The sequence below is a fragment of the Acanthochromis polyacanthus genome, chromosome 10 (genome assembly GCF_021347895.1).
Source record: "Acanthochromis polyacanthus isolate Apoly-LR-REF ecotype Palm Island chromosome 10, KAUST_Apoly_ChrSc, whole genome shotgun sequence".
Classification (NCBI taxonomy): domain Eukaryota; kingdom Metazoa; phylum Chordata; class Actinopteri; family Pomacentridae; genus Acanthochromis; species Acanthochromis polyacanthus.
Genome location: NC_067122.1, coordinates 10954869 through 10982059, shown reverse-complemented (window position 1 = coordinate 10982059; position 27191 = coordinate 10954869). Strand labels below are relative to the sequence as shown.

The 27191-nt window shown below is 40.2% G+C and overlaps 1 protein-coding gene across 1 annotated transcript in view; it reads left to right on the top strand.

Annotated features, from left to right (window-relative positions):
* Positions 1 to 27191, top strand: part of fgfrl1a (fibroblast growth factor receptor like 1a) — an 80176-nt gene that overhangs the window by 23677 nt on the left and 29308 nt on the right. Inside the window, exon 3 of the mRNA XM_022199187.2 lies at positions 6854 to 7126. Within this exon, the coding sequence (XP_022054879.1) occupies positions 6854 to 7126 (273 nt within the window). The remainder of the gene's footprint in view (positions 1 to 6853; positions 7127 to 27191) is intronic.

The window sequence follows — 27191 nt, the reverse complement described above, 5'->3', positions numbered from 1 at the left end:
ATGACTGCAGATTGATGTAGATGAGACCAAATCAGGAAAATCTCCCTAAATCTGAACCTTAACTGTTTATGCAGCGGTGGACTGAACTACTAAATAGTGTATGAGCATATCTGACCACTTTAAACTTGATTACATCAAGCTAATCTGGATATTAAAAGATCCATTTGCGGAAAATGTAATTTTTTTAAACATGTTTTTATATCCAAATGATGTTTTTTCTACGGTAGAATGTTGGCTAAAAGGCCTGTGTGTGACAGCCAAACAGTACTGAAATGTGTTAAAATTATTATTGATAAGGGGCAGAAATTATAAGCCATAGCTTCTCTCTGCTCCTTTTCATTCATTTAACACATGCTGTGTTGTATTGTTTTTAATGAATGAAATAAATAAATAAAATAAAAATAAAATAAATAGAAGAAATTATGAGAAAAGCAAACGCTCAATGTAGTGGGCAAGTGTTTCTACTAGGCTAATTTACTCCAATACTACATTTTCTCATTGTGTAGAGTAGATTTACAGTGTTTGAGCAGAGTCACAGGTGTGTATGTAGCTCAAACTGCAGGTCAGTGGGAAGGGTAGCGGAAATTTGGAAAAAACATCTAAATATGAAATTCTGATCCGAGATGAGTGAGTATTTAGGTCCTAAATTCATGTCAGGAGAGGAACTTTAGTCCACTAACCTCAATTGGATGAACTAGACCATACCATATTGGGGTAAACTGGACTGAAATAGACCATAAGAAACCACTGTTCAGTAGTTTGACTAAATCTTTTAACTGTATAAAGCAATCTTTCAGCAGAGTTTGCTCACTTGTCATTGAGGTGACTCTCAAATTGTGAGTTTAGCAGCTTTTCTGCTGTAAGTCGTCAATCAGTGCAATAAGAGAAATTGGTTGCAGTAAAGAGATGCATCTTCATGACAACTGAGCAAAATCCATGAGGATGACATGATATGGTTGGAATAGCTGAAAAGCTAATCAGTTGACCTTAAGTTGAGGTTATTTTGTCGAAACGCTTTTTCCAAAGTTAAGAATGAACTCTGAAGTATTTCCTGTCTACTGTGACATGTTACACTGTGAATGAGGTTGTGCTATAAACTACTATATCGTGTATTTTAGGCACTCATTTTTGAGTTTTAATGTTACTTCATTGTAGAGTACAAGAAGCATTTATTTTTACTGTAGCCAATTTATCCTTTATTTTTTGTAAACAAGGTCATCCTGTGGTTACGATAGGGCAGGATTTCCTAAAGAACTGATCATTTTGCCGCTGTAGTCCTTCTAAACAGCCCAGTCTTCTGTTGATACTGGACGCTTGTGCACCATTCAGTACATAAAATTAAATCCAGGATAAATTTACTGATTGTATCTGGAGGAGTACAAGCTGAAAATGAAGAGAGTGATGTACTTGAAAGTCTATTTGCTCCAGATAAAACCTAATTTGTGAAGCAGTACAGACCTTGTTTTGGGAGTAACTGCTAAAAGAACAGAATGTATGAACTGATTTCTTCTTTATTTGGCCTTCAGACTTTCTCCTTGCAGAGCTTGTGCAGCTCTGAGCACGTAGGGTCTGTTTCTGCAGGAGTACTGTGTGTCTGACTTGGGCTGTATTTTCCTGTTGTTGGCTGCAGAATACCAGACATGCATGTCCAACCTATTTGCATACTCCCTGCTGTATAAAAGGAAAGAGAGGGCGGAGGGTGTGTACATGTGTCTTGGCGTGCATGTGGGGGCAGATAAACTATCTTCAAGGTGCTTTAGATTGTCGTGGGACGTCAATTGTGGGCAAGGGAGCACTATAAGCCCAAATGCACTAAACAGACATCTTAAAGCCCTGCAATTTTCTTTGCTCCCACACACAATGCACACACATATACAAGACAGCAGTGCTCAAACAGTCAGAGAACCATAATTAGTGTAATTTGACTATATACATTATCAAGAAGAACTTTGTGAACTCTTTCCGATGACCTGCTTTTCTTTAATTAGTTCTTCGTCTAAGCCAAAAAACAATGGGCTTCAACTAAGCTACACACAACCACATGAGATATTTCATGGTATTATTGAACATAACCATAAAACATTTGCAGTTCTGGTGGAAAAAGTAAGTGATCCCTTAAATGTAATAACTGGTCAAACCTCCTTTGGCAGTAGTAACAAGCCTTTCTGGTAGCTGCACAAAGTTCAGGAGCCCCTTTTTGGAATGTTTATCTCAACAGTTCTGACGGCACAGCTATATTTGAGGTAATTCTATAGCGCCTCTCTTGAGTTGAGGTCTTGGATGTGACTGCCACTCGAAAAGGCAGAATTACTTACGTTGACAGCATTCTGCACTCAGTAATATGCTTAATTATTGAGGGTTAATATACCGCTATATCTACCAACTCCACTGTGGACAGCAACCTGACATAATGCCGTAAGATACCCGAATAAATTTGGTAATTCATTTTCCTGTTGATGATTGGAAGCTGTCCAGACACTTCGGGGATTTTGTCTTGATTGTATGCTGAAGCCTTTTCACACCATAGTTTCTCAAACAAACCATTGTTAGTTTCATCAGACTACAAACCATTTTCCCAGCACAAATTGCTGGCTTACGGGGATTTTACTTAGCAGAAGAGGAGCTTTTTTTTTTTTTAGCTCATTGAACGTTCTGGATGGTACCTTAATTCGTCTTAGCTGGATCCCCACTTCTAGAGAGAGTAGAGTACAGTACTAAATCTGCATTTATAGACAGTCTGTCTGACTGAAGAATGTCTAGACTACTTTTCCAGCTTTAACAAATATTCTTTGTCATGCATCTTCTGGGATCTCTTCTTTGCTGGGCATTGCTCTTGTCAGTTGATGCTTCTCGGAAGGTTTTTAAATCAACAGGTTTAACCCAATACCTTTAATCTTGTTTCACTGATTGGACTTGGACTTAAAGTTTGTTAAATACTGATTCTAGATTCTTTTTGGTTATTTTATTGTAGTTCACATACTTTTCCCAATCCGAATGTTTGAGTGATGTATTCAATATGAAAAAGAACAATGCCATAATTTGTGTTTGTTTGATTTGTTCATAACTGTCACCTAAATGAATTTCTGGCTGTATTTTAGTACAAATTCATATTGCAGTATTTACTGTACAGTATGTGTAGCAGTTTTCCTAACATTCAGCGTCACATATGTTCAATTGAAGCCTCCCATGTGCAGAAACACATAAAGATGCACACACACTGACCCCGTGTGTCATGAAAGAAAAGAATAGATTTTTTTAATTTGCTTCAGTTTCACCCCCATCAGACAGATTTAAAAAAATCTTTACTTCAGTCATGGACCTGGGAGGAGGAGGTAAACGGGCTGCTGCTCATGTTTTCCCGTGACTAGGGGAGAGGGAGGGAAGGAGGAGAAAAAGGGAGGTGGAGGAGGAAGATGTAGGAGAGGTTAACTGTTGAAAATGGAGAGGTTCAGTTAGCGGTCCTGCTCCTGTGATCCTCTGGGGAAGAAACTGGGGAAGTTGTGTGTGTGTGTGTGTGCTGATCTGAAAATGGCAGGAGACGAGTAAATCACTCCTGAGAGAAAGAAAAGATTCTGCTGTGGACTAAGAGGATGGTGTGAATGAGTGTGATGAAAGAGGAAAAGTGAGAGCAAAATGGAGACAGGCAGAGAGGAAAGGAGAAAATAATCATAACCAGGAAAAGGAGAGGAGTGGAGGTGGTAATAGGAGAAAGAGAGGAGCTCTGAGCAAGGAAAAAGGTAGCAGGGGAGTAGTAGGAGTCCAGGAAGATGTGATTTCAATCTGCTGGAGAAAGAGATGAGAAGAAGAAATGAAGAGAAAGAAATAGGTATAGAAGAATATGGTAATGGCTTAAAAGAAACCAGTAATTGCCAGGTAGCAAGGAAAGAAAACAAATAGAGGAATAGGGCTGGGAAAAGGAGCAAGAGTGAGCTGTTGGGCCCCTGATGAGAAAGCCATACAGCTTATACAGCAGAAATGAGGAGAATGGAGGGAGCAGAGAGGAGGAAAGGCTCCCATGAATACCTCTGTGTGACTAATGCCTTTTTCACACGTTTCACTTCCATCCATCCATCATTGTGTCCACCTACTGTTCCCCTGTTAAAACAACAGCCCATCATTACCACACAAACTACTTTAAGTGCTCCCCCATTTTTATAATTTGTTCTCACCTTTTCAGCTTAATTTGTACTCTGCTTCGTCTTGTTAATCTCCTACGTCTACATCTGTTTTTCTTTGAAGCACTTTTATGCAAATGATGGCTGTTGCTCATGCCAACTAAAACATAAATAAATAAAGGTAAATGCACCTACCAGTGCTGCAGGATTTTTCTTGAGAAAGACCTGTGAGTTTGTCACACACTTAGAATTCTTGAAGTTAAAGGATAAGTTTGGTCTATTACAGCTGGGTATTAATTTGGACGTTTTGGTCATTCGTTGTGAGAAATGAGGCATTATTACTAAAATTTCAGGACTACTTAGACATTGGTTTCCCTCCACATGAAGTGATTTAGATCAGCTGGAACATTCCTGTGTCTCAGTGATTACTTTTGTACAAAGATGTAGCTCTCAGAAATAAAAGCCTGTGTTTTAGTCAACTGGAATGTGGCATTTAATTAAATGAGTGAACTCTGTTTAAAGTTCTGTCTGTACCTTTGGGTGAAACTGGTGTTTTCTTATATAGCAACACCATATTGACTGTATTTAACACAACCTACACAATCGAGAAGAACACTATCAGACGCCAACAATACACAATAGATGACCTCTACCACAGTTATTAAACCATTTTCACAAGGGCAAATTAAAGTTCTCCATAAGCAGCATCTCTTCTGTGTGGCATAAAAGTATCAGACAAAATTTGTAATAAAGTGGACAAATATTTGTGCTTTATTTGAGGCTGTTTCTACCATGTATCAGGCTGCATATGTGTTCTGCTTGATAAGCCTCTATCAGGCACACTGTTAATATGAAACACCCTTTGTCCTTCCTTGAAAATGTTTAACCTACAGGACATGACCTGCAGGGGTTGTTTTATGGTGGATTTCCTTACAATGGCCTCTTGTTATTTGTCAGGGCATTGTTTGCTACACGGTGGCCTATTATGTGCTTTTTAGCTATTTGGAGAGTATTGTCTTAACCTTAAAGGAGATTTGAGAGCTCAAAGAGAGATGTACAGTCTGCGTTGAACCTCGCTAACTCCTCCACCCCTCTTGCTTCCACCACTCGATCTTCCTGTTTGTCTTTCTTTGTCTGCCTCTCCTATTGGGCCATATTTCATTCCCTTCCTCTACTCCCTTAAATTCCATCCTCCCTTATTCCCTTCATTTCCTTCTTGCTTCTCCTCTTACGTACCCTCCCGCCTTCCTCGCTCTCTCCCCCTACTCCACATCTCTATTTGTTCTCTCCATCACCCCCACTTTTTCCATCATTTCCTCCCACCTTTCCAGTTCAATCAGGCTACTTTTCCACCCTCTTTGTTTTTCTAGTGTGCTGTTTCACAGTAGAGCAGCTACTGAGCGGTCAAGGTCACACCAAATTTTGTGTCAGCACGGCTTTTCAGCTAAGATTAAACCTACTGCTTGGCTTTGTGTTTGCTCCCAGGGGATGCTATTGTTGTCAGTGTTAAAATGTCAGCGTCTTATTAAGATCTTTACGAAAGTCTAAAGAAAAACTCCTGTGCATTTCACATACTTATTTGGATGTGAAGTGATTGTGTCACTGTAGACTTGGAGATATGGATTAATGCAGAAGAACTACATGGTCATCTTTATCTTGATCCTAAATCTTTTGATGCATCTCTTTTTGCTGAAATACTTCCTGAAGTAGCTGCTAACAGTATGTAAGGATGCCACATATTTTGCACTGGTTTTTGATTTGGTTTACTAACATTTCTAAAATCGAGCACAAGGTTTATTCTTCAAATATAGAGTTAATTTTGAATTTCTTTGTTTGTTTGCCATGATGTGAGCAAAGGTTGAGTTTGAAATCAGAAAAAAGTTAATGATGAGTACAAAGTGGAACATCACAAATAAAATCTGAACCTGTAAACAGGCTATCTGGAATGAGATGTAAATGTGACTAGGACTTTTATTTAAGGTTTACATGTAAGGTTATGTTATGTAATGTATTGTATCTTTTCCAGTGGGATTCAATATGACGTATTAAGGAAACAATGTGTTTATGCGCTCCTTTCTCAGGAAATCAGTCTTTAGTCAAACAGTAGCAATGTTTTCAAGCCATATTTTTATGTGCATTTTGAAGAATTAATATTATGGACATGGCACAAATTTTTTTTTTAAAGTAATTTTTAGTCACCTTTTTTGAGTAAGTTTTGATGAAGCAAACATTGAACACACATGACTGATTATGTCCTTCCACTTCTTTTGTTGTCAGACATCATGAAGGATGCCAGTTTCAGCTGACATTAAAGGGTAATTACAAATTTCCAGGCAGTTCCTGAAGACTTCTGTCCGTTTTTCTGTCATAGATTGCCAAAGTTTTGTGAATTTCTTCGTCTTTTTTGAGGATTTTTAGCAGTTGGCAGACAACTGCTTTGCTTCTGGCTTCGTCTACTCTGTGTATTACAGCCAGGCATAACTTTACCTATATTGCCAATTTCTGATGACACTACGCAGTCAAGCTTATTCGCTCCAATCGTTAATGGAAACAAGCTTAATCCACTTTTTCTGTTTTTTTCTTTGAAACATTTCAAATGTTTGCCTCAAATTTACTTGACAATTAAATGGAAACCCTGCTAGTGGGACATTATGTAGGATAACTTGCCTGTTCTTCCAAATTATACCAGATGGATTTTGCTGCTACCGGTGGTAAATCTGTCTTTTTCTTCTCGTAAGGTCCCCCCAGGGTGTCAGAGAGGGTGAACCATCGTCAGAGCGTCCGCCTGGGTCGCACTGTGAAGCTGCCCTGCCCTGTGGAGGGCGACCCCCCGCCCCTCATCATGTGGACCAAAGATGGCCGCAACATCCACAGTGGCTGGACACGGTTCAGGGTGTTACAGCACGCTCTCCGTATTAAAGAAGTGGAGACGGATGACGCAGGGACTTACATCTGTAAGGCCACCAATGGATTTGGCAGCGTAAACATCAACTACACACTTATTGTCATAGGTAAGTGTGTTGTAAAAACTCCTACTTTTACACAAGACACCAATACAAACTTTTGGAGGAAGTCAACAAATCTGTAATAAACTGTATCAAGCAATTTTAATAGACTTTATGTATAACTAAAGAGCTGCGTTTAGGCAGTTTGGTCCCCCAGACGTTACATACTTGCTTTCATAAATGTGCAAATGTCATTAGTTATACATGAAGTCTACACACATCATTTGTTGAAATAGTGTCAAATTGTTTATTTTCTTCTGCATTTGGTCTCCTGTAGTCACATCTTTCAATCTCCATTACACATGCCTTAGTCTTAACTCTATTTCTTTGTCTTTCTTGGTATTTTTCATGCTCGTCTGCTCCAAATGACTGCTCTGAGCGTTTCTAAGATATAATTAGCCAGGTTAGTTTGGCAGGATCATTATATAGCAATCAAACTCGTGCAGTTCTACAGACAATGAAGCACTGCTGTTGTCTGAGTCCTCATGCTTGTGTGAGTGTTTGTGACCACAACTGTTGTGTTTGTGTGTTCCTGTACAATAATGAATGAGGCATTTGTTAAAGTAGATGCTTGTGTATTTTTCTCTTGCAATGTTCGTAAGACATTACATCAGTGTGGGATGTCACGTCTGTGCGTGCATCTCAATATATAAAAGAGACATTGTTGTTCCCTGTTCCTCTGTTTTTTCAGCACAATGAGCCTTTAGCTCAGAACCCAGAAGGCTATATCTGTTGTTGATGTCTGGGTGTGTATATTTTCATGTCTTTGTCTCAGTTGTACAGACTGTGAGTTGTAGCGGCTGTAGTCCATGACCCTGTGGACTCTCACAACCTTGCTTCTCAAATACAGGTGTGCTTTTTTTATAATGGGACTCAAATAGTCACTTCCCTCAGCTCGTATCCATGTAAACAAAATACTTTTAGGAAGGACAGTATGTCAGTGCACACTTACACATGCAAGCCTCTGTGTTTGTCTACTTGTGTGCCGGAGTATCTCCACACCCGTCCTGTGCGTGCATCCATCATTCCATGTGTTTGTGCACATGCCACTGTGTGTGTGTGTGTGTGTGTGTGTGTGTGTGTGTGTGTGTGTGTGTGTGTGTGTGTGTGTGTGTGTGTGTGTGTGTGTGTGTGTGTGTGTGTGTGTGTGTGTGTGTGTGTGTGTGTGTGTGTGTGTGTGTCAGGTTTCAGTCAGTAGAGTGGATGCCAACAGGGAGATTAAAGCTGCACAGCGTTCCAGAGAATCTGACTAAAGCATCGCCCTCTGCCCAGTGTCGGCACTTCAAAGACAGGCTTGCGTAAAACGCTCCGATACAGATATAACCAGCCAATATTTTTTGCATCTCAATGATTGTAGATGACATGTGTTTAGAGTTTACTGAAAAAAAATTGTGTTAAATTTAGATTCAGTGCTGATGCTTAAGCTAACAATTCAACAGTTTTTTTTCTATTAAAGTGGGAAACTTTATGACTTCCTCTAATGAAAATCTTTTTTTTTTTAACTGTTAACTTGTCCTTGTAGTGTTTTTCATATGAAGGCTTTTGTTGAGCAAAATGAGCAGTCAGTGCAATTGCTGAGCATTTCCATCTTGAAATTGCAGTGTACCGATGACAAGCCAAAAACAGATTCAAACTTCCATCCTGTCATTCCACCTGCTCACAAACGTACAGCATTGTTCTTCAGAATCAGTTTCCAGTTCTACCCTGTATGGCTGAATTATTCCAATATTACAAAAATGTATAACCATATAAATTTTGATGAACAGGGATGGATTTTTGTGGTTTAATCAATGACCAGAGTGGGAGCTTGACGAGCTCTGCTGGGAAGTGACGAACTGCTGGTGGAACAATACTTTATCGATTATTTATGTTTATTATAGGTTATAAAAGCACCTGTTTGTTTTTGACAATGATTTTTCTGAATTCTGCTGAGATGGACTATGAAAGAGGGGTTCATGTTGGTTTTCCCACGAGATGCAGCCAAATTATCCTGGTGTTTTATTGATGCTTTAACTACACTAGTGAAACAACTCTCTTTACGTGTGTGTAACGCGAAACTACATGTTCAGTCAAGCCTGCACTGCAGTTAAAGTTGCAAGAATATTTTAATTCCAGTCAGTGCAACAAATTGGCATGTTGCCAGTGAATAATATCCTAGTATTCTCCAGTAATCATTATCGGTATGTGATTCAAAGCTGCATCGGTCTTGACCTGAACTTCAAAGGCGAGCTGGCATACAGAGGGCAGAAGGGTGGGTGTAAGGGGGGGCAACAGCTGCCGCTGAGGTCACCCAGGCAAGCAGCTGCTGCCCCTCCTCCCCTCAAAGAAGGCCTCTCCTCCTCCTTCCCTCATTTACTGTCCCTTTCATTCACTTCACGCATGCAGACACACACACGCTGCAGAGACAATCAATTGTGCAAATCCACATGAACAAATGAACAAATCATGAGTTTATGAGTCAGTCTTACTGGACAGTGAGGACCAGTGCTTTGAGTTGAAACGTAACGCAACATTGTTCAGATTCGTTTAAGAGTCCCATGTCAGTATCCATTGTGGAGAATTAAGTCATTACACAATCTTTGTCAACATATGAAGCGTAGTGAATGACTTTTCCTGCATGGTTTAACTTGCATTTGTCTGGACTATTCTTATCCTTCTGCTCATCTTTTTGGCCAGCGTGGATGAGTTCATTCTCTGAACCCGAAGATATTTCTGAGTTTTTTTGCTCCTGTCACATTTTCATTTACTGTGGGCTCATTTTTTATTTTGCATGTGCTGCAGGGATGGAAGTAGAAAAGACTTACAGATGTTCTATACAGTGTGACACAGGTGTAATGCCATAGCTTATTTAAAAAACACTAAAGCAGAAACAAAGAAAATTGAAGTTCTTTCATTATTAATTTTACAAAAGTTTTTAAAACTTTGAATCATCATGTGCAATGTTTTTCCAAGTTCTCAGAGATTTTACCAATGCTTATAAAGTGGGGACTCCTCATGCACAGCCTACAGTTCAGCCCAGCTCAGCAGAAATGTCCCATATTTTTTCACCTGTAGGCCACTGTTGAGTCATTAATAGCTTCATGGTTAACCCTGACTACAGCGAATGGTTAGTTATTGGGATATTTTCGAATGAGCCGGGTAGAATGAAGTGATGTAGATGAAATATGATTCTACACTGAGTTTGAATAAGCTTCCCAAACAACCGGACTGTCAGATTCTTTCTGTTTTATCGGTGTCTGGCTCTGATAAATGGTGTAATTTTGACAATGTTGTAAAGACAACAGGAGTCCTGAAGTGCTTCATGGTTCACTTAAAAACTTATCAGTCAGAATTACTTCCTCAGAAAGCTTATAAATCTGATTAATTACGATCCACACTGACTTCATATCCCTGGCAAGCTGGCATCAAGAGTATTTGAACTATTTTAAACAAATGGCGCCCAGATATACTTTGTGGTCCACCAAGTTAACCTTCAGAGATGACCCCTCCCTGTAATTCAAGCCGTGAATCATGCCACAGCATCTCCTTGGAGAGGCAGTTAGCATGGAAAGCAGTGTTTTCATAGCTGGAACAATCTGCATTTGCAGTGATGTTCAAAGCACGGGGAGGGATACATGCATGTGTGGGTGCAGTTGTCCCCGTCTACGAAGTGATGGACACTCTCGCTCTGCTCATAGGTGGATGAAAATGATTTTTTTGTTGTCTTTGCTGCTCTGCTTTGCTTCCTCACATCCCTCTCTCCTCCTCTTTTCTGCTTTCATCTCCTCTGCCCTCCTCTCCTGTGTGGTCCAGTGGTAATTATTCTATGACCGCTCCGTTTCACAGTAATGAGCCCACACCTGCGTCTTATTGTCTTTCCTTCTCAATTTCTAACCCAACGTGTCTTTAACACCTTTTTCCTATTAGCACTCAATCTCAGGCCCTCATTCCTCCTTCCTCAATAGGCTGGCTCATTTTTCTCTGACCGCGTTTTAATTTCTACCAATATTTTCACAGTTTCCCATTTTCCCCAGATGTAATAGCGTTTTATTGCCGTAAAACATCCACTGTACTCCTGCCCAGCGCTTGGAAGTGATGGAGAGACGTTTTGTGAAGGCAGGCTTTTGTTGGCGGGGGAAATTTGAAGATTCCTTGAAGTGTTTGTTCTTTTATTGTGTGTAGGTTGGCAAATGTTTGCGTGAGTAAATAGCCCATGTGTGTGTGTGCGTGCACATGCTTGTTTATCTGAGAGCTTGTGTACGTATGCGTGTCTATGCGTTGGTGTGAGAAGATTTATGGGACCACCAGTAAAGTGAAAATGAAAAAGATGTTTCTTTTTCTGCTCATTGTCCTTCAAAAACTGAAAATGCCCGGCGAGCTCCCATTACTTCCTCCTACTCTTTTTCTTTCTTTTCCCACTCTTTTTCACTCTTTGTCTCTGGTGTCTGTCTTTCCAAATCGTTTGTATGAAATTCTGAATGTTTCTCTCTCCTCCCAGAAGACTGAATGATAGAAGATTTATAGTTCAAACCAGATGTGATGACAATGGGAGCGTGTCTGAAGCAGAGTTGGGAAGCTGTGCGTAAGAAGGGAGGAAGGAAGGAAGCGGTTTTGGAGTGTGTGTGTGTGTGTATATTTCAACTTCAGCTTGTGCATGTGTCTATGCCTTGAAGGTAGTGAATGTAAAAATGCGTCTATGAGTTGCACACTATCTGTGCACGCGACCAGGGCCATTCATAAGTGACTGGTGTGATGATTTGAGGTGATTTAAGAGCTCAACTATAGAAGCTGACATCTGGTCATAATTGGAGAACAAAGAGGAAGGAGAGGCAGCGAAAGATAACGAAACTCGGCGTATTGTATGTTTAAATAAACGAACTTGTACGTGATTCATATTCATCATGCTGCACATATGTAATGAATGCTGCAATAAGAAAAATGGAATCACAACATGAAACATGACAAATGGGAAAAAAGACAAAGCAGGGCTTGGAAGAGGATTGCTTTAGAAAAATAATTCTGTTTTATAGTTTCTGTAATGATATTCCGTGGTTGTTTGCCAGGATTAGTCTGCTAACACCGCTGATCTCAACTAAAATCACTTTCACTTAATAGGCATTGACATCCTCACGTCACACAGCTCAGTCCTGTTTGTCATGACAATTTAACGTGAAGTTGCATGCAGACTAAATGATTTAAAACTGTTGCTTCAGACCGCTTTTGTTTCCCGGTAGATGTACAGTTCTTTGAAAGCAAACCACACTCCTCCTCCCAGGTTTGTTCTTTCTTCATTTAACTGCATTGCATGTGTGAGACTGCAGCTGTCTTCCGGCCAGAAGCTAACGCATCAGATCACGTTGCAGAACAACATCATGTCTATCCATCAGTTCTTCCATCCTCATTCCTCCTCTGTTTTTGTGTTCTCGGATTTCTTAGTTTTTAATTGAGATGTCTGGTGCCTCATCTGGAGAGGATGTAGAGGTGGCCAAGGTTTGCAGCCTAATTGGTGTGAGTCACACACAAAGAACTGTATGAGAGTGTGTGATTGCACAGAGCCTAAAATGAATCTCAAATAACCCAGAGTCTTTCACACACAACCTCACCCACCTACTCGCAAACGTACCACTTCTGCTCAGGTTACACTCAACACTTTCTCACTAATCGTAGAAAAATGCATGGAGTGAATCTGGAGCTGCAGCTTTGGAGGGTTTGAAGGAACTCCTCAGATGGTTGAGGCCTCGCAGGGGATATTTTGTGGGGGTCGCAGTCAAGATTTACAGAACATGAAAAAGATGTTATTTTAAAATGGAGCCTAGAAATCATCGAGTGGTCTAGCCCACCTTCTCTTCTACGGCTGCCTTTACTAGTCTGGGATCAGATCCCAGTAGAGGTTTCCTTCCTTTGTTTCTTTGCCTTTGTTTCTCTTTTGCCACTTAGATTAAAACTAATAAAGCTCAATAGAAGTTTATTTTGTTTGAAAAATTCAACTTTCGCAGTTACATTCTGTCATTCAAAGAAGTAAGCATTATTGAAAAATAAGGCTTTTAAAGGGAGAAGGAAGATCAAGGCTGTCTAAAAAAAATGGTTATTTCCTTAAACCCTCACCTGACAAAACAACTCTGTCAGTCTGCCAGTAACAGGTCCACAAATGTAAGATCAATCACTGTGTAGTTCAGAGACAATTGTGAGAATTTTGAAATACAGCAAGTCTCCTTGCTCCATCACAAGATTTTTCAGTAGGTCTGAAAAACACCTGCAAAATTTTTTAACTTTTGCCCATTCACAAAGAGTAGCATACTTATACAACTAAATCAGTAAACCCTGGTGTTCTAAACAGCTGTAACTCTACCAAACTTGATGCAACAGAAATAAAGTCACAGGGAATGTGCAACGTTTCACAACCTTCGAATAAAGATGCTCTTTGCATTCTCATAACAGAAAACTTAGAGACTCATAACAAACATCATCAGATTCACTTCCTTGTAAGAAGACTGCAGGATACAGGTTACACTGTGCCTCAACAGTCTGCATCTCATGAAGCAATGACTTTCCTAATATTTACTGATAAGAAAGCTAAACAAGAAAATGTGTAACTGTCTTTTTTTAATTGCCATTTAGACTTTATTTCAAACAGCCAGGAAACAAAAGGAGAGAACATGGGAGATGACAAGCCAGTAATCAAACCAGCCTTCCAAAAATGTAGCTTTGAAAACCACGACTGCTTTATGACTGGCCAGAATTTTGCAAAACGCAGTGATTGATTTTGTTAACAGTTGAAGACAGTTAAAACAGCTTTGAGAGAGCGAATGTATATGTATCTGTTGCCCCTGTCACAGTCATTTTGGGCCGTTCTGCATCAGATTTTTTCCAATCTCTTTGGTCCCGCCGTTGTAACAACATGCCGCCCTTACAGTGAGGTAGACAAAGCTGTTCCTGCGGAAATCAGGGTGGCACTGTGGAAAACTGAGATGTAAACATGCTGGTGTGTACAATGTGTGTGTGTGTGTGTGTGTGTGTGTGTGTGTGTGTGTTCGTGCACATATGAAAGGGTATGGGGGAAAGACAGAGTGGAGTCAAGTTTCAAAAGCTGTTTTCCACCTTGTTGTTATGCAGTAAACACAGATGCACAAAGATATATTTACTGTATCTTTTTGCAAATACATATCAGCAAGATAGGACGGGAAAATATTTGTCCACTAACTCACGTACACACCTCACTGACAGATGTGAAAAAAAAAAAATACAGATGCACACACACATCCACACGGTCGCACACTCCTCAGGGGCCCTGGCCTCCATTTCACGGCTGTCTGTTCCACATCCTTTCGTTCTGCCTCGTTTCACTTCCAGCCAAGAGATGGAAAGAAGATGGACAGGACGGAGACACAGCAACAGAAAAGAACAAAGCTCGTGTTTTTTCCTGGCTTTAGTCTAAAGTCACGAACAAGTCTGAAGAATAAAAGAGATTAATAATGGAAGTTGCTGAAGTCCATGTTCTAACAGGTTGAGATGTCACGCTAAGGGCCAAAACACTGAAGGGATAAAGAGACATGTGCTGACTGTCTCGAGAGAAACTCGTATTATCTCTTACCTGGCACTGAGGTGGTTTTGGAAAATGTTGGATAATATCACCACAACCAAAACATTAAGAATGTTGTCTTCTTTCACTTCCTTGCTACAACTACATCTCATTTTTCACACCTTCTCTTAGCTTTGTCTCTCTTTGTCCTTTTCTCATCCATGTCAACTCTTCTGTCTTTGTCCCACAGCCCTCCTGTGGTTGTATTCCTTCTGGATTACCAGTCAAAAGGAGATGTCTTTTCTGTAGAGTGTCTTTCACCTCCTCGTTCTATCCCTCCTGTTTGCTTTCATGCTCCATTTCCATCTGTGTATGTGTATGTGTGTGAGTGAGTATGGCTTTTCTCTACTGATTGTATGCCAAGTCAAGCTCTCACAGACCCCTAATGGGTCTTAAATAACCTCTGCTAGCTTTCACTTCAATTCCCCATACTAGATGCCATCTGTCAGTCAGCGAGGGTTTTTCTCAAGGCCCAAGTAGTGACTCATTTTGAACGGGAACCTACCAGAAAAACAGAAGTGTGGCATGCGTTTTCTTCGATTGTGGAGAGTTTCATTTCTATTGGCTCAGATTGAAGTTTGAAATCTCATTAAGTATCAATTCTTTTTACTGTTGTGTGTCAGAGTTAAGTACAGACACGATGTCAAACAAGGAAAACTCACATCTGCTTCTAGTTTTTCCCACTTTTTAACACTAATGTAGTTTCTATTTTTCTGTTTGAAATTACTTTAATGCATCACGAATAAGTTGAAAGAATTTGTGCCTGGTTGTAAAGATAAGATCATCATATTTTTGCTTTTGCCTTGTCGCCTACGTGCAGTGATGTATTCAAATACCTCATTTAATGTAGCAACACGTGCAAGTAAAAAGTACTCCTACAGTGAAACTGTCACTTGAATTAAAGTGTGTAAGTATTACGAGTGTCACGTCACTTGAGTGCTTTGTTCCTGTTCTTGTCTCATATCTACTGTGTGTCAGCACGTCCTACAGTTCATGAAGTTCCTGCATTTTTGCCACATGACTGTTGGTCACAGCACTCACTCGTGGCTTCACTGTTGCAACATGTAGTTCAGGATTCTTTGTTTTTTAGAGTGTACCGCAACTATTCAGCAAATGCAACACAGTACTGCACAGCAGTTTAGCATTACCTAAATTCTTCACTTTCTTCACCTCTCCTTGCTAGTTGTCCTTTATTCTGTCTCATCCTTCGTTTTCCATTCTTTCTAAGTTCAGTTTTAAGGTGGAATTTACCTTTAACTTTATTTGCCAGCTGTTCACAAAGTCTAAAGAAGTGAACGTGTTTTCACTCTGGGTTGCCACAGCAACTCTCCCATAGCTAATATGAGGTGTAACTTTACTTCTCTGTGTGTTTTGGCAGAGCTGCATTCTCCGAGTGAAAAAAAATACTCGTTTAATAAGTAACAAATGTAGCAGAATTTAGCACGTATCATTTGGTGCCCTTTTACTCATGTCATGAAGTTCACTCAATCCCCAAGTATGAGTAAAACTATGTGAAAAAGAATATTTTAGAATGCTGCTGCTTCAAAGTATCAAAGTTTCTCAGTTTGTTTAATGCAATTAAGACTGACCTCCTCAGTGTGAGTCCGACAGTAACAAAAGATCCGAGAAAGGGAGAAGCAGGAGCAGAAGGGGGTGAGGAAGTAATGGCAGAGAGAGTTGACTGTGATAACTGACTGTGAGAAAACTGCTGCGGAGGTTGAGTTGGTAGGTGAAGGAGTGGAGAACTGAGGTTATGACAAACAAATTGAGGATGCATTTCGCTAACAATCGAGCTTCAGTTACAAGATATGAGGGGGTCATACGGAGGAGGTGTCAACTCCTGCCTCAGCTCAAAGTGAGCCTTGAGTTGAAGAATTGGCAAACATAAGAATCATTATGAATGTTGATGTAATTTATGATGTTTCAACTATTTTAAATTGACCAGTTTACTTAAACCTCAATACTATTTGGTGTATCAGAAGTCACCAATGCCTTCTCCATTACACTAAGAATGCCAATTTTTTTATTTATTTATTCTTTTGACAGAATATTTTATTTTTGCCCATTTTATTTTAACTTGTTTTTAAATGAAATCGCATGCCACACATGATGTGTTTACAGACTGTTGTCAAAGTTCCTTTTTTTTTTTTTTTTTTTTTTTACAATTACTAGTTCTAATAATTCTAATAATGACTTTTGGGACTCAGATATGTAAATCAGTTTTTTAAAAAAGTGATATTTGTGTAGATGTTTGAAAACATTTACATAGTATTTGAGGATTTCGAAATCTTCTTTCGTTTATACTCATTATTTTATTTATTTGCCATCAGTACAGAAACTCAGGTATCCAAGCGGCAGTAGTATGCTAGTTAATTTTCAACAATACCTAGCCTAAATATCAAAAGTCACAGAGACAGTTAAACAACTTGACAAACAAAAATAGGATCAGGCTGAAATACAAGAAATCTAACTACAGTTTTATAAGTCAGCAAATTAATTTCAGGAAAAACTGAATGGCAGCGTTGGATAATGAGCATGTTAAGATGTGAGCAGGTCATTAAGCAGGGAGAACTCTGAGACATGTGAAGGGCATTGACAAATCCTCTCAAGGAGACACTCACTGTTCCTAGAGGGGCTGGTTTTGGGGAGATGCGTCCTGCAACCCCCGTCTCTTAACAACTTCCCACCACCACTCCAAAACCTCACGCCACCGACTACTGAAAAGAAGCAAGGTGCTTCAGTTTCCTTCTATGCATAGCTTGCACGCAACAACAACGAATCTGCTTTCTTGCAGCAGTGGGGTAACCTCTCCAAAACCTCATTGGGGCAAACACTCGCTGTAGAAATGGCGGGAAGGTGGGGAAAAGAGAAGAGGCAAAAAGAAGAGAGGGAAGGAAGGATTAAGAAAGACAAGGGAGAGAGGCATGGAGCATGACAGATGGAGAAACTGAGTGGAAAGCTTCATCAAATACTTACCAGGAATATTAATCTTGATATTTGAAAGTTATGTATTGTAATGATTATATACACAAACAGTATTTTAACCCTCTGAACCCCAAGCAGTTACTGTGTGTTTTTAGTCACTGTGGACTCATTTTTTATTGCAGTATAAAGTTCTGTGCATATATTGGAAACAGCACAACTATGGCTATAAGTAGACTCAAGTCAAACATGTCCTTTGTGCAGCTATACAAAGTTATAATGCTCTAAATTGTAAAAACAATTAAAACCAAAGTTGCACTTTTATGATTGATAAATAGTTTTACAAAAGTTGAGCAAAAAACTGTAATCAACACTCACAGCATTTTTTCCAAGTGGCCAGAAGAGTTGCCAGTACTGGGGGGTAAAATGGTAGCTTTGCTTACCGTTTCATTTTTAATTTGCTTCCATCCTTGTGTCCTCTCTGCTCTGTGTAAACACTGCCTGCAGTTCAGCCTAGTTCAGGGTTAAATTCCCAGAATTCTTGTCAGTTACAGCTTCATAGTGGAGATATTTTTTTTTAATTATTCCAGAATCTGGTTAGTGCAAATATTTATTTTCTGCACATTTTTAAGCATGACATGTAGAATATATGATTTTGATAAAATCTCTGGAGATATAGTTGAGAATGGTTGAGAAAACTGAAAGTCACACATGATAAGTTTGTTGTTTAAAATTCAGTAATTGTTTGTGTTTACACTCTGTTGCTGTGATAAATGGTGTATTTTTTGGTTTGTGTAGCCCTATATACTGCAGTCAATTCCACCAGAAATTTCTACTGAAGTTCGCTAACATCCATCCATCCATTCTCTATACACCGCTTTATCCTCACTAGGGTTGTGGGGGGTGCTGTAGCCTATCCCAAATATGGGACGCGCAGCGCGAGGTGCACGTTCACGAAAACTAGCTATTTGTGGATTGTTTACTGATTTCAAGACATGTTTTGGACAAAATATTTTACTGGCTTGTTTTGTCTGGATGTCCAAGGTTGGATTATGGCCGTTTTTTGTGAAATATTTTCATCTGTGACCAGTTATGAGCCTTCAAAGGTGAGTTGTGCTGTTTACGTTATTTGTTGGACAAATGTGTTTATATTACCCGCTATGGTAATCACATCTGAAAGTGGTTTATACCGGCGGATTCATGAGAATCTAAGCTTTCCATGGGTGTATAGTGTTTGTATAATTGCGTTTGCAGCTTCAGACATTTAAGGAAATGCTTATGCAGATCTCAAAGCGTCCCGCGGGCGGGCCGGTGAAGCGCAACAGGTAAAAAAAAAAAAAAAAAATAGCATGCCTTTCAACCCAAGATTTGGGCAGTTTAGTGGGTAAAATAGCAAGACTTTATGAAAAAAAAATGGTTTCTGTGAAAGGAAGGAAGGAAGGAAGGAAGGAAGGAAAATGAGTGAGTGCGGGTATTCGTGTCTGATCAGAGCAGTTAGCAGGGGAGCTGTGTACTTCTGAATAGACAGCTTAGTGGCCATTATACGGTCTGGAGGATTAGTGCTGTTCACCATTGTTCACCCTCAGGAGGTAGCAGCACACACACAAATGAATGCATGCAGGCACACACACACACACACGATTTCTTTCTTTTACTTTTCTTGTCTTTCATACAGTAGTTTTTCTGTGCTCCTTTGCCCCGTCTCTGTCATATAGATGGACATAGACTGATGCACCCATATCCTAAACACCAAAAACACACACACACGCCAAGCCTCCTGCCCACCCCCCAACCTGTAATTCCATAATAGGCCAGTCTATTGACAGACCTGCCGAGTCTTTTCTCATTAGGGCTGGGATTTTGTCGCTGGCCCTGCAGGCTCCATTGTCCCACTCAGAGCGAGTTATTAGGCCTCCCCTCTGTACCCGCCTCCCCTCTGCTGAATAGACCTGAGAGGAGTGGAGAGCCTAAGAAGGGCAGAGCAGGGTCTGGCAATTAGCAAAGACATGTTTAAAGAGAGGAGGGAGGGGAAAGAATGGAAGAATCAGAGAGGGAGAGAGAGCAGACCTGCGCTACAAAAAGCTTCCTTTTGAAGTTTTAGAAACTTTTGTCTGCTTTTAGCTGCTTCGCTCTTGTGCCGTCATCAAAGCCAAAGACTGGTTCTTCAACACACAACGTCCCACCTCCTCTTCCCTCACCCACTTTTCTTTTTTTTCCTCTTCTGTTCTTCTCTTATTCGTTACTCTTCTCCCCGAGAATGTATTTGTGTCAGCGCTGAAAAGCCCTGTATCTCCTGCAGCCGCTTTGATGTCTTAATGACAACGTGAAGAGCGAATTCTGCTCAGAGATTCCCCCTTTCATGCTCCTTTTGTCACTCTTCAGATTCCAGCAGTTACATCTGGCTTTTCCAATCTCACCTCACTGACAACAACCAGGCGGGATGCAACGGAAAAACTCACATTCAGAAGGACGATAAAAGCAGGAGAAAGCAGCAGGCATGGAAAAAACAGTTCACTTATCAACAGGTTTATCGCAGTTTCAGCTATGTATTCCAGTGTAAGCCTGCGTTTTATCTGGTTTTGATAAAGCCTTGTTGTCTATTCAGTTTTCGTGCCATGTAGTTATAAAAGGATTGTAGACTAAACCGTATTCTCCCACTATGCCATATCTAAGCTCCAGGAAGTTTGATAAAATACTTTATCGCTTGTATGCTTCCAAATGTCCGACACAGCTGAGCTGAAATAAGCTGACAAAACAATGTAATTAGAGAAAAAATCACTGCGGAGAGACACATCCTGTGAGATTTCTTTGTAATTTGAAACAGACAATGTCACTGTTAAACACAAAATTAGCTCCAACAGACTGGAGCAGATTAAGTGTGCGTCTGCATGCACTCGCTTGCATAATGTTGCGGCATTCCACCGCATTATATTTCACATAAATGCATGCACAGTATGCTTTCGCCGTGTTCCTTGGATAAGGTGTGTGTATGTGCAGGTTTTCTCTACAGTTCTTAGACAAGCACAGCAGTCGTTCCGCGGCGCCTCTGCTATCAGCCTGAAGTTTGATCAGTGTGACAGCACACTGAAAACTGATACACTCACACAAATACACACACGCGCTCTGTGGCCTCGACCACAATATGTTCTCTACATTCCTCAGTTCTGACATTAGTTTGTATTTGTATGTGCATTTTTACATGTTTAGGTTCTGGAATGCATTATTCAAGTTTCTGTTCTGTGCCCGTTGTGGCTCTATACAAATTGAGCACACTAAATTCAACACCTTTTAAATTACTTTCAGCTGAGTGGTTGCAAGATTGTCCACGCTTTTTAGTCAAGGGCAACATTCTTAGGCAATTTCTGTGTCCACGAACGTTGCTTTGATGCGTATTTGGAGCCCTTCACGCCAACATTTATCCGATTTAAGCTGGTGCGACTCTTCTTGGCCCAAAAGGTCGGTATACTCAGCAAACGGGGAAAAAAAGAAGTTAGAAAGGAAGGGAAAGAGAAGAATATGTTGCTGCTGTTAGACATGTCATTAAACGATGAGAACAAGCCACAAAGTTAAGCTGCTGTCAGCCCATCAAACCTTTCTCCTTCTACTGTGTTACTGCCGCTTTACTGCAGACATCTGGGACGCTAAGAAGAAACATGCCTTTATTTTCACTTTTGCAATGTACTGCAGTATGTATCCGATTGGGAGTGGCATGCATTGTGTGCTTGGTGCCGACTTGGACAGACAACAGGACAGAATCGGCAAGAGAGCTTCCCACTGGGAGCGGATAAAAAGTAGCATTATTATTAATCCACAAACAGCTCTGAGTGAGACGAATGAGCGTTAAACAAAGCAGGGATCGGAGTGAGTCATGTTGAAACATGGCCCAGCGGCGCATCATGATGAGCGGGTTAGTTTTACATTGTTGTAAATAGTTGTTCATCAAAGACAGCCTGTCAGCATGTTGCCTTACACAGCAGAGCACGCCAGCATCTTTGAAGTTCAACAAGACGACCACATTTTCTCAACACACACACACACACTGTTCAGCACATGCACAAAGGAGACTCAAACACTTAACGAGCGCACATGCAGATCTCTGCAGAAACTCTCATTCATGCCAGTATGTGCATAACAAACACGCTCACCTGCATGCTCATGACATCCTCACACTTCACGGGTTCAGTATTTGCTTTGAAGTGTGGCTGTTTTAAGGCCTCTCTTACATTCCTGCAGGGATAGCAGTGGAGCAGCAGTAGGCAGACCTGAGTGCATGTTAGCATTTCAATATTAAAATGCATGTGTCAGGAGATGTCAAGTAAGCTGTGACATATAGGAAAATATGTGTTACTTTATATAGATATAATTCTAAAAAAATAACCAATATACCCGATCATATGCAGTTAAAAACATATACACTTGGCACACTGGCCTATTTGATGGTAGATCTTACTTAATTTAATTTGAATTACTTAAAAAAACAATAATACAGAAAGCCACACACTCGACTGGTTCTTTAGGTTTGTTATATGTTAATCTCTGTTAGTCTAAATTTATGTTTTTGAGATAGGCTGCAGTGTTAAGGTGGAAATACTCGGACGAGACGCTGACTGCTTTTTTCCAGCATTCAGAAAATACCACATGAACATGTTAACAAGGTTAAAAAAAACAAACTAGATTCTCTCTGGATTTTCCACTGATTCATCTGGTGACTGGTTTATCAGTTTAACATATTAAGGCTGAACGCAAGATTCAAGAAGAGTGAGCAGTTTTAGTAAGTACGGGAAGAAGAAGGTGAGATTTGAGGAGGAACCTGAAAGCAGAGATGTTGTTTTCCGTCTTCTCCAACTCACGGAGCCACGCAGCAGCTGTGATCCGCCTATGGCCTGTTGCAAAAATGAATTAAGTGAAGTAAGATGAGGAAGAGGTCAAATGGGGGGGAAGAAATAGTACTAATGAGAAGATATTTAACTGGAGTATAATTCGATACAGGGAAGATCAGGGTGGGTGAGCGAGAGAATGATTGAGAGTTCAAAGTGCTGAGCTGAGGCCGGTGGTGTGTGTTTCAAAGGCGGCGCGTGGCGATGGATGTGAGAGATTCGTTAATTCAGCAAACCAGAGCACTGCCTTGATGTTTGCTAAAGTTACACAGGCAGCAGCTGGACGGACACGCACATGCACTCAAACGCACACACACAGGTACAGTTGCAGGACACATTATAGCATTTTATCCTTACTTCAGGCAGATGCACGAATACACATGCAGGTGCTTGCAGATCTGGGACACACAGTCATACTCGCACATGTTTTTTGCAAAACCATAGAGCCATGTGGATCTACGAAGGACACATTTTTATACAACTGTTGCCCGCTTCATTAAATCCTTCACTTTGCAGCCAGTATAAAGATTAATCGACTTGCTTTTTGACCAAACATCTTTGCTTTCTAACTCAACACAGCAGTTTAACAAACAGAGAGGTCACAAGTGGTTTCAGCATCCATCATTCTTAAGGAATTACTGCAACGTTCCCGCCCTCTGGTTAGCAGTGGGCCGTCACATGGCAGAGAAGCAATACTTCACTGATGGGGACATCATCTATTTTTGGGTGGTGACAGTAGTTTTTATGTGCCAGGATGATTTGAGGTTGGAGCAAATTACTAAATATATCTGACTTCAAGAGCCAGTGCACCTTCTGCATCCTATCAGATCTCTCCCTGTCTGTCTGATTTATTGGTTTACACTACGCTCTGTAGCAGAGGTTACTAAAGTTTTTGCCTTGTTACCAGTTACAGATGATATTTCTATTAAAAAAAAATGGATGAAAATCCTCAACTGTGACCCAAATCTGCTCGTGTGAGCTACACCTGGTCAACAGTTGCGTAGGAGAAGGAAGTCATGCTGGGAAAAATGTAGCATCTCACGCTGTCAAGGTTTTTGAAAAGCAGTCTTCCAGTCATAAATTCTTATGCTTTGGAGTGCTGTTACATAGTGTATGTCACACCTGGGCAGGACTTAGTACCACTGTATTCTTTAACATCTAAATCTTCTTTTAAAACTACATCTTTGGTTAGTTTTGAGATTTGCCTTCCATTTTAGTCACACACGACTATGTGCAGCTCTTCACATGTGTCGTGAAATGTTTCATGTAACCTGCATGACCTGTAGTGCCTATATAAGACACTGACACACTCTGTTTCCACTTCGGTGATCTCAGAGCCCCCCCACTGTGGGCAGCGGACATGAAGTAATTCACAAATTCCACTGAATCATTTCTGACCTTGGGTGGATCGCCTCCCTCTCGTCCAAGGCTTTAGGCTGCAGCTGTATGCGTGTTGCCAGATTCCTGCGTGGCATCCATATCGTCTCCATTTTAGGCTAATCTCAGTTTGTGTTCAGTGCCTGACCCCGCTGCTCCACCAGTGAAATGTGAACAGTGATGTAAAACAGCTACGTGAATAAACACGCACACACTGCACATGCAGAGATTTATTCACTCTCACAGTCCAGCACATGTGTATACAGAAGAGAGTAAAAAGTAGAGGAGGAAGACTAGTAGACTGCTTTTATACAGACGCACGCACATATATCTCAATAGGAGTGCACACAGAAAAGTAAAATCCTGATCCCTAACTGTATATTTTCAGAACTTATAAACCCCATAGCTGTGTGATGTTTATGAGCCAGTGTGTGGAACCGCTTTTGCCTCGTGCCTGTATGTTATTTCATCGCTCTGTTGACATTTTGCACTCTGAAACAGTCCATGTTCAGCGTTGGAGGAGCCCAAGGTGCTTCATCCATTTCCTCACTGTTGGTTTTCTGTGCATTTTTCTTGTCATAACCAAACCCAGGCCTCACTGTTAACCTAAAGCTGACCACAGAGGGTAAATTGCCCGTGCCTGGCCACAGCGTCTGAAAATATACCAGAGCTGAACCTTCGAATGATTGTGTTGGAAAATGGATCTGGACTTATTAACGCCTCGTAAAAACGTGACATGTTAATCACATATTGTGTATTTGGACAATATCAGATGGAGATTGACTGCAGCAGGGGTTGTGCTTTGTCAGCTGGAAGTGACATAGTGGAGCTCTTTCTTCCTTCTTTTCAATGCTACAGTGAAGCAGCAGATGCAAAATGATTAACTGAAATACTAAGAATCGGTATATACAGTGATGTGATGCTTTATTTGTTCCCTGTTGAATAATCTCATTTATTTTTCTCCCACCAGCAAAGACAGGTGTCAGCATAGGAAAGCAGGAAGACACTTCATTTCTTAGGCATTCGCTATCATACACAGGAGAATCCATGATGAAATGTAAAAGTAGAAGCTAGTTTTGAGTTTAGTAGCATGGCCTCCTACACAGTGTACAGTTTAATTTCCAGATTGTTCTGTCTTCAATTTTCGGATCCCACACAGCACTGTGGAAATTTTTCACAATTTTTTCCACTTAGTTTGTATCATATGAGCAAGTTAATATCTACAAATTACATTACACTCTGTAAGGGGTAAAGTTACTAAGCAAACATTAGCTGGTAGTGACAGGCCAATAAATGCAGATCAATGTGGAATCCCTGTTTGACAGAAGCTGTCACTTCATGAGTACTGCTTGATCTTCTTAAATGGCCAACGCAGAGTTAAAAATGATTATGAATTAATTTATTAAAGGCCATGGTAACAGAGAGAGCAGTGCGATATAATACAGCTGTATTGAGGATCTATAAAAGTTGCACTGCTGAGCGGTCTAGAAACTATTTTCAGCCTGTAGCGTGGTAGGTTTTACTTCCTGGAACAGGGTTTTATTGTTTTAGCCAAACTCAGCTCTCTGGCTTAAATTAGTTACCTGGAAGCATCAGTCTATTGAGTATTTTGTCAAATGGAGCTGAGAACTTTGGGGGCTTTTCTGTTCTCAGTGGCATTTTTTTTTTCTGAAAGCTCCACCTTCATCACAAGCCAGTTTATATTCTCAACCTAAAAAATAAAACTTTACAGTTACTTTGTTGAGGGGTGAAACACAAGAACACCAGATGTGCTGATGACTAATATTAACTACCTTTGTTATAAGCCTCCTGTTTTAGCTTCAAAGACATTGTATGCCGGTAATTTGTAGTGTCCTAATCAACAGCACAAGTGTTTGCCTGCTGTCTTTATTATAAAACACAGAGCTTTTCTCAGCTACACGAAAAGAACAGAGACAAATGAAGATGTATGAGGAGAAACATACTTTGGCTGAATAACTGACTGGCCCAAAGATAAACACATGTAAATGTTATACTCTGTTGACTTAATTAAATCTGTTATAGTGAAGTGAAAATACCTGAAGTTGAGAGAAGATTTTAACCCTGTGAACCATGAGCAGTATCTGTGCGTTTTCTGCTTCTGTCACATTTTTGCTCACTGTCAGCTCATTTTCACTGCAATATAAAGTCCTACACTTCTATGGAAACACCACAACCATGACTAGAAGTAGAGAGAACTCAAAATGCAGTGTCAGAAATCAGAGTATGGAAAAAAAAAAAGCTGCATTTCTTTGATTAGTTTTTTGAAAATAAATGGAATCAATCAGTTTCAGCTTGTTCATCCAAAAATACACAGATTTTTTGTCATTGTACTTGGTGACAGCTGAGTTACTTACAGCTTCATGGTTGCATTCACAAGCACATCATTTTTTTATTGCTTTTTTTTCCCAAAAAATCTGGTCAGAACAAACAGTTTTTTGTGGCAAATCTTTAAATGACTCACGTAGACCATGGTGAATTTGATGAAATATCCCAGTTTTTGTGTGACACTTATCTGTTTTAGCAGTTTCCTGCTCTAAAAAATGTTGCAATTCTGGCAAATTCTTAAAGATAATATGCCTTTTAAACCCACTAGTGGGTTTTGGTGTTCAGAGGTTTAAAGTGAGAAGTGAAAGCATATGGCAGGAAGGCTGTTGGAAGCCAATAAAGACAAATATCATGATGATAGATTAATAAAATGAGAGAAAAATGGCATTTTTAAGAGTAAGATGTCAGCATACTTTGAATATTTATGTCATATTGTCCTAGACTTGGAGTTTATCTGATATTATTCCAGCAGTTGCTTTTGGGAAATAAGGCAATTTGTCACACTAGTTAAGAAAAAATAGTAGCCATTTATTTTTATTGCACACATGTAAAATAAAACTTCAAACTAGACTGCTGCCAAGAGTTGGAAAGACTCTGATTAGCAAAATATGTATTTCATGAAATGGTGAAGCTGTGGTCCAATTCTGTGTCTGTCTGTGCCTGATCAATCTGAGTTTAGACTTTTAATCATCCTCTGGTGTGTTCCTGGCCTTGGTGAGTGACTGACAGCTGGACATACAGACTCAGACATGCCTGGTTGTGAGTCACAGCCAAAACCGAGTGAACCTAACAGACCTGACCTGGACCAGTCACACACATATGAGTAAGCCCAAGACTGCAACACAGTCCCTCTGCCTCCTCAAAGTATGACGCTATGCTGTTTTTTTCTGAAAAATGTGTGCATAACTGCTCGTGTGTGTGTGTGTGTGTGTGTGTGTGTGTGTGTGTGTGTGTGTGTGTGTGTGTGTGTGTGTGTGTGTGTGTGTGTGTG